Source organism: Cupressus sempervirens, chromosome 7, assembly GCF_028749045.1.
Source record: "Cupressus sempervirens isolate cs-2001-9-10 chromosome 7, ASM2874904v1, whole genome shotgun sequence".
NCBI lineage: Eukaryota > Viridiplantae > Streptophyta > Pinopsida > Cupressales > Cupressaceae > Cupressus > Cupressus sempervirens.
The window spans coordinates 67,890,244-67,897,983 of NC_143124.1; the positions used below are offsets into that span (position 1 = coordinate 67,890,244).

At 37.3% G+C, this 7,740-nt stretch overlaps 1 protein-coding gene across 1 annotated transcript; it reads right to left on the reverse strand.

Moving 5' to 3' along the window:
• Nucleotides 1-405: 405 nt before the first annotated feature.
• On the reverse strand, nucleotides 406-3,427 carry LOC149545523 (disease resistance protein Roq1-like). The gene is made up of 4 exons (XM_089790688.1): nucleotides 2,511-3,427; nucleotides 1,231-2,386; nucleotides 854-1,138; nucleotides 406-754 (listed from the first exon to the last, which is right to left on the reverse strand). Exons 1-4 carry the CDS (start codon nucleotides 3,035-3,037, stop codon nucleotides 641-643), a joined length of 2,082 nt encoding a protein of 693 aa, XP_089646814.1. The 5' UTR covers nucleotides 3,038-3,427; the 3' UTR covers nucleotides 406-640.
• Between the last annotated feature and the right edge of the window lie 4,313 nt (nucleotides 3,428-7,740).

The window sequence follows — 7,740 nt, forward strand, 5'->3', positions numbered from 1 at the left end:
ATGCGGTGAATTGGACCAGCCCATTTGTCCAAATTACTCGATTAAACAGCGACGCCCGGTGTGCCCCAAATATTCGTTTGCGGTCCAGTCTTTGTAGAAAATGGTATACAAACAATAGACTCTTAGCATAGCACGTTACAATTTTACATTTTTAAGATTCTCTTCAAGCTTTTTGGAAAGAATGTGAGTGGAGTCGGCGAGTTCTCCAGTTTATGAGCTTGATAAATACAGCCATTAGAATAAAGAATTGATAGCGTACGCGCATTAAAATCATTAATTGAACCATTCAAGTTATTTTCGAAAACCAAAATCTCAGGGTCTCGGTCGACGCCAATATTGGCGTCAGAAAACGGAGATTCCATCCCTTTGACGGCAAACTCTGGAACAGAAAACAAAAGACTCAAATTTCATCCACGCAGTAAAGCTTGAGTTCAATAAACATAAAAGTAAGAACACTCCATTCAATAGCAATATTTATGATTGCCTGCTTAAAGGCAGTGTAAATTCACTGCACTCCAACAAAGTTTAGATACCCAAGGACTTAAAAGTACTCCCCTTTGCAGTAGCTTTGAAAGCCAACCCCCTGTCAATTCCGAGCGTAGCACTCAAAATCTACAGAGATTCATTTGCTTTATCTCAACTACCTCTTCCATATAATCTCCACCTCTTGCACATCATTTAATTTTCGTAACAAATCTGGAAATTCTTTCACAAAGGTTTCACGAACCTGCAACTCTTTTAAACGGGTAGGTGCCTGATATTCAAAAGAAGTTCAATTCTACCATTAACATTATTTACAAGGATACCCTAAATGAAAACTAAATGCCCTTTTCGATGGGGAAGAACAAACTACCTGCAAATCGCTCTGCCACAATCTTTGGAAACGCCCACCGCTGATTCTTAAGCACTTCAAGTTTTGAAGATGAATCCATGGAGGAATACTAGGGTTTATATCTGAATTCATATCAAGGTGAGGCCGGTTCTGGTAGTCTAGCTGAAGCCATAGAAGAGAAGCATCTGAACTATCTTCTGGTTCCCCAATAAAGAAAGTAATTTGACAATCCATGGATTTGTCCATAAAGGAATGGAAACACCTGGCTGTAGTTTGGGCTAGAGTTTTTTGGAATCCCTTTGATTCCTGCATCGCCAGAATGGAGCTTACATTTGAGAAATTTTTGAAATTTAAAGATCTATTAAAAAAATGGAAATTTCAGGGAGGGGAAAGCATACCAGTGATTTAAGGTGAAGTTGGGGATGCCACAAACGACGAGGATTGCTCAGTTCATTTGCCATTTCTCTTCCCAAATCCCGCAGATGGTCGTGCATTCTGAAAGCAAACTCATCCTGCCTAGATTTCCATTTCACTTCCCATTCGAGAAAAGGCAGATAACTTACATTTTCCTCAATAAGGCATTTCTCTCTGAGTGTTTCCACAGCATGTTGACAGCTCCATCCAGATCCCTTCCATATGGTCATGGCCGTGGTAATGGATTTGTCAATAAAGAAGCACGCTATGTCCATGAAAATCTGTTTTTCTTCAAACTCTAATGAATCAAAACTTATCCTTAGTCTCTGCTTTATATCTCCAGGCAGAGCCTTCCGAGCTTTCTTTAATGCATCCTGCCAATAACTCTGAGATCTATGAGATACATGCCGGCCCAGAACTTGAAGAGACAGAGGTAAGCCTCCACAAATGTTTACGAAGCCCTGAACAAGATCCGCATATCTTTCAGATGGATGGGGTTGCCCAAAAGCGTGCCAGCAAAATAATTCTCTACCATCTTCTCTGTCCAATCCTTTAAGATGATAACCTGTGTCAATTCCTGCACATGTAAGGACCCCTACCTCTCGGGTTGTAATGATTACCAGATTATTACCAGGCCTATTTAATATGTCCATCACTAACAGAGATTCTAACTGATCTACATGATCAATGTCATCTAAAATAATCAAGAAACTTAAAGAGCTGTTCCTTTCCAAACGATCCTTCAGTAAGCTTGTCCCTTCCTCACGACTCAGAAAACTATGATCTTCACAGAAGATATCTTTGAGAAGTTTACTCTGCAACAAAGGCAATCTACCACTGGACCAGGCTTCCCGAACGTCAAACAGAAAACTTGCTCTTGTGTATTTTGATTTCTTCTGGTTGAACAGTTCTTTGGAGAGAGTTGTTTTCCCAACCCCGCCCATACCAAAAATGCCAACGACGTTAGCTTTCTTGGTTCCGCAGTGGCTTTCAAAATCTTGAACAAGCTCATCAAGGCACCGCCTTTCAAAATCTTTGACGAGCTTATGAAGTCCGACTGGATATATGGCAACATGGAAACGTTTTGTCCTCTCTACTTCTTTTTGCACAGCAGCGACTATTTCTTTGCAATCGCCATAACTGCAGAGGAAAAGGGCAATTTGATGAGAACGAAATTTTGTTATTTGCAATTAAACTGTTGCAAGAAGAAAATAAATATATAAATATATTTAATGAGAAAATTAAAATACAGCAGAAAACTTACTCTGGATCTTTGAATTCGTAGCCTGCGATATATGAAACTTGTTCCAGGGTTTTCTTCCACTCCTCAATCTTCTCCGGATACCTGCCCTTCATTTCATGGCTAACAAATGCCTCGGCATATTTTCCCTTTGTGATGTAACGGAGTGTTGATGGTTCCACCTGATAAAATAGGGGAATAATCTTGCCCTTACTCTGTGACATAAGAACCAGCTCGGCCAGACACCAAGGCGACTCCGCATATCTTTCTGAAAATATAGCGATATGTACTGAAGCCGAAGAAATTGCAGCCTTAATGGTCGAAGGAAACGAGTCTCCAAGCTCCCTCTCTTCAGAATCAAGAAATGTCTGTATGCCTAGCGCCTTCAGGGAATTGTAGAGCTGAGCAGCCAGGGTTTGTTTGACATCGGGGCCTCTGTGATTGATGAACACATCAAAGACTCTGGCAGATTCTTCCACTTCTCTCGGTCTGTTGGGAGCTTCGATTCCATAGAAAGCATTTTGTTGGCGAGATGAGGACGAGGATGCCATAAATGCAAGGATGGGGCTGAAACACAACTAGAGATCAACAGATATAGTGACCAAAGGATATATTTTGTGGAAGAATGGGGTGAATCGAAGTAGATCAATGGCTGGGGCCACTACATCCTCATTCGAGTAAAGGATTATGAGTTGCAAGACACCTCTCTGTTTTTGCCATACTGAAAGTACTGAAAATGAAAAAGGAAAGACATTTTGTGAAAAGAAAGACGAGACATCTAGGGTAAAGAAATACCGAGAAATTTTGTCGTGTCGAAGGGGTTTGATTCCCGCTCTTTCGTCGCAAGGACAACGAAAGCAGTCGACAGCATTTTGGCTCCTTATTGGATATATTAAAAATAATAATAATAGAGAACAAGAATTTTCAAGTTAAACACAGATGGCAGCCAGCTATCGCACAGTAACAAATATATTTAAAAGTAATTCATTTCGTGGAATTATTTCGCACTCTAGTCCTCATCTTCCTAGTCCTTTCATTTTTCAGTTCATTAATAGAACTTCAAGGAATAAACTTAAAGCAAAGACATTTCCCTAAGAAAACATAATTTAAATCAGTAGTTTCTTTGTTCTTTGAACGTCGGAGTCAGAATCACGTGGATAATCATTATAATTCTTTTTTTCTTTCTTTCTATTGGATTAGATTTTATATTTTACTTTTTTAGGAGGGAGAATGAAGGGGGAGTGGAGGCATTTATTCTCTTGGTGGAGATCATCCTTAAACAAGTTTTAGCTATCTAATATGGGCCCCTGCATGTCTGAAACCTCTTCGACTAAGAGCCAGGGACTAAGGAGCGTCTACGCCGCCAAATTCATCCGAGGCACGATCCCAGCCCCATCTCTTATGATGTCTTCAAGCCTTGCACTCAACAAGACTTGATCCTTGGTGGGCTCTTTGTGAGCCATTCAACTTCACTAGTAAGAGCATTTTGTATGACTGAAAAGTGAAAATATTCTTGCTATATATTACTATGTATATATAATATGTGAAAATATATTATTTTTAAATTAAATTTATATAAATAAAGATTTGTATTTATTGTTATATTTTGTATAGATTTAATTTAAGATGTATGATATTTGAGAGATGAGACATTCAAATAATATGAAATAATAAAAATTATTTAATTTTTTATCATGTAATTAAGATGGTAGATATTATTATTCATGTTAATATAATTATTATTTTATGGTTCAGATCATTAAAAATAAATGAGTAATTAAGGTCAATGTTCAATTGGAGTTGGAGTACATGATACAATATTAATAGGGTTGTAGTTAAGGATAAAATTAAAGATGATGTTGGAAGGATGTATAAATGAATATGGGTCCCATGACCTAGTGCTACATAACAAGAAGCTCTCCCCTATCAAGCTAGGGCTTCAACCCAATATTAAATGTGAGTTTAATTTAATTTGAATTATGTAGATTTAACAAATATTCAATTTTTTAACTATGGCTAACATAACTTTTCGAATTAAAAAAATCCAAAGGGTTGATAATGATGCACAAGCATTCTGGGTTGCCTTGCTATCATGCTCATCTTTGTTCCTTTTAACAATTAATGTCGAGTTCCAGTGGTTGTTGAGTTGTAGTCATCGCCAAATTTCCATATGTGTCAAAGTGTCTAGTATTGGCCAACCATTTCTATATGTAAGGAACTATCCAGTGTTGGATGAGGATTATTTTGTGTATCAAGTGAACCTGATGTTTGTTGATGCTTGGTTCCTTCTTTGATCACGTTTATCTATGATTGGTTCTTAGTTTGAGCCGACTTATGTAATTAATCTAGATTGTGAATTTAATGTAAGGATCTTGTCTTGGGATGTGTGCAGACTATTTTAAGGTTAGCCTTCTGTTATGTAATGATCTATAATCTTTTGTAAGTCATTTTAGCAAGTATAAGTAGGGGTGTTTAGGTTTAGGTCAGACATCACTTAGAGAGTTTGGCAAATGATTGTGGAGGAGCAAGTTTTGAGTTAAACTGTTAGAGATCATGGATCTTCAAGTTGCATCTTTGTAAATCTTGTTGGTCATATCCCAAAAGGCAGATCTTCAAGTTGCATCTCTATAAATCTTGTTGTTCATATCCTAAAAGGCCCTATAGCTAGGCATGTATGCTCATAATTGGATGAATCAATAAAGTATTATTGTTCCTTCTCTCCTTGTTATTGTTCTTTGTGTTTTTTTGTTTCCATTGTATTTATTCAACAAGGTGTTTGGATAGTTAGGTGTGTCACTGGCCCTAATTTTTCAAATTCCTCCTTGCGCCAAGCTATATCAAATCCTGAGGTTTATTTTGAGAAAACTGGATCATGTAAAACTCTAAGTTAGATTTGGTTGTAGGGTGATAGATCTACAAATTTGACCTATAACTTGCAGAAGGTTGTGATTTTGTAGAAACCCATTTTTCAAGATGGTTCGAGGTCATGGAAATGTTGACACTGCTACCATGGACATGTTGAGAAAAATTGCAGCCAAATTAGATGTTGTGGAGACAACCTAGAGGAGAGGAGAGCATCTTGATGATGTGAGTGATGATGAAGCAATGACACCAAACCCTAATCTAAAACCTGAGGAAGATAATGATGAGGAAATATTTTTGAGAATGTTGTCTAGGACACACTGAAAGCCTATTGTGGAAGTTGTTCCTTACTATGGAAAATTGGACAACAATATTGGGTTGGACTAGATCCCTGATATAGAGAAGTTGTTTGAATCTAAAGGACTCCTGATAATAGAAAGGTGAAAATCGTAGTCACTAGGTTGAAAGGTCATGCCTCACTATGGTGGAAGCATTCACAAACTAATAGATAACCTGGTTGAAAATGGTGAACAAAGTGAAGAAGAAGTTTGTTCCTGCTGATTTCCAAATTAGCTTGTTGAGAAAGATGTGAAATTTGAGACAAAAAGACATGACTATGAAGGAGTATACTAAGGACATCCTCTACTCAAAATATAAAAGACCACACTTAGTCCATCATAGGATGTCCTCTACTCAAAATATAAAAGAGCACACTTAATTGGACTAATTTTTCCATATTTTGCACTTCCATTGCTTTCCCAATGAAATCTACAATGGAACCTTTTAATATAGAATGCTTCTCCCATAATTGTTAGTGTAACTCGTATATTTTAGCATTCCTAATATATAGATAGTTTTCCTTTATTTTCCAAGTTAGCACAGATTTTTTAACTCCATCTATAGTTTCCTTTTTGTAAACTTTACTGACATGCTTTTCTATGTTATCAAGTTTAAGTTGCAACCTCTTCTCCTTCTTTGTTATCTATGTGCAAATCTTACATTTGCATTCTATAGGAGGCTCACCATCAATTGGATTGGCCATTGGTTTAATGAACCAGTACTTTTCCACCCATTCTAAATGAAAATTCCTTTTGGATAGATCCCAGCGAGATTGATCTTTCTTTGATTCCAATTTTCTTTTCCCCTTTTGTGCATGACCATGATTTATGGAATCACTTTTGGTTTTCTCACCCAACTGGTTTGGGACTGACTCCAACTCTATAATATCAATTTGTGACTCCCTACTCAAGGGAAGTGCCTCCAAATCATGTTCAAGTTCATCCTTGACTAAGATATCAGGGTCACCAACTTGAACTTCTTCAATACGGTCTGATTCTCCAACTTGTGATGAATCTCCTTTTTCAATAAGCACTGGAGATCTAACTTGTGAGTCTTGTAGGTTGCCAACATTTTTGCCACCAAAATATGCCTCTATGGTTCTACATTTTGGTAATAGTGACCTCTCTTCTCTTTCGGGGATCCTACTGGAACCCCTGTTACCCCTCTTGTTTGACATTGCAAACCGATAAAGGCTACAAAAAATAAATCAACTTAGTTGTTGAATAAAAGACTCAAATAGTGACAACTCAAAGACTATGAACAATGATAGTAGACTACTTAGACGACATATAATAACAATAATATGATTTATTCTCCAAAAAAGGGTACTACTGCTATGGTACTACCCAATATAATTTGCAAACCTATAGGCTATCTTAGCATGTGAGATGTCCAATCACCAATAGACACTAGATAGTAAAACTAAAAAAATAACCAGTACCATTGCACTAATATGGTATTACCACCGTCGACATAAAAAAAAAATTAAAAATCACTTACCTTTTATGAAAACTAGGGTCCATGAGTCAATGGGCAATGCACTCAGCACTTTGAAACTTCACCAGCAATAAGAAATGCTAGTATCCAGACTAGAAAAGAGTGAATTATGTAGAATAATAATATCTTATAGTCCAATCTAGGTTGGCAAATTACATGGGATTAACAAGTGGGAATGTGAAATGTAGCGTGAAACACACCTTCCTATGCAAGCCCACAGTAGGAAATAGTTGGCTAAACAGGGCTGGTGGTTGATACACATTGGGAAAATGGAAGGCGACGCCTAACCCAAGGGAAAATTATTTGGTTGTAGTAATGGCAAAAGATTGTGGACCAATAAGAAACAACATGCAAAGGATGGCGAAATGTTTAAAATAAATGTATCCAAAATGTATATTGCATTGGTGATTGGACCAATATTTTGACCAATCATGTGATAACTAATGGACAACTTCCACAGGTGTTGGACCCAAATCTCATAAATATCTGGCAATGCGGTTGACCTATGTTGCATGCGCTATTCGCCAAATGACTTTTAACCCATGAGATAGGATCG

Bases quoted from the DNA above. Each gene is read 5' to 3' on its own strand.
- LOC149545523 (XM_089790688.1), bottom strand. From the start codon at position 3,037: ATGGCATCCTCGTCCTCATCTCGCCAACAAAATGCTTTCTATGGAATC. The intron at 2,387-2,510 runs GTAAGTTTTCTG...TTTCCTCTGCAG, and splicing joins TACGAATTCAAAGATCCAGA to TTATGGCGATTGCAAAGAAA. The intron at 1,139-1,230 runs GTATGCTTTCCC...CTGGCGATGCAG, and splicing joins AACTTCACCTTAAATCACTG to GAATCAAAGGGATTCCAAAA.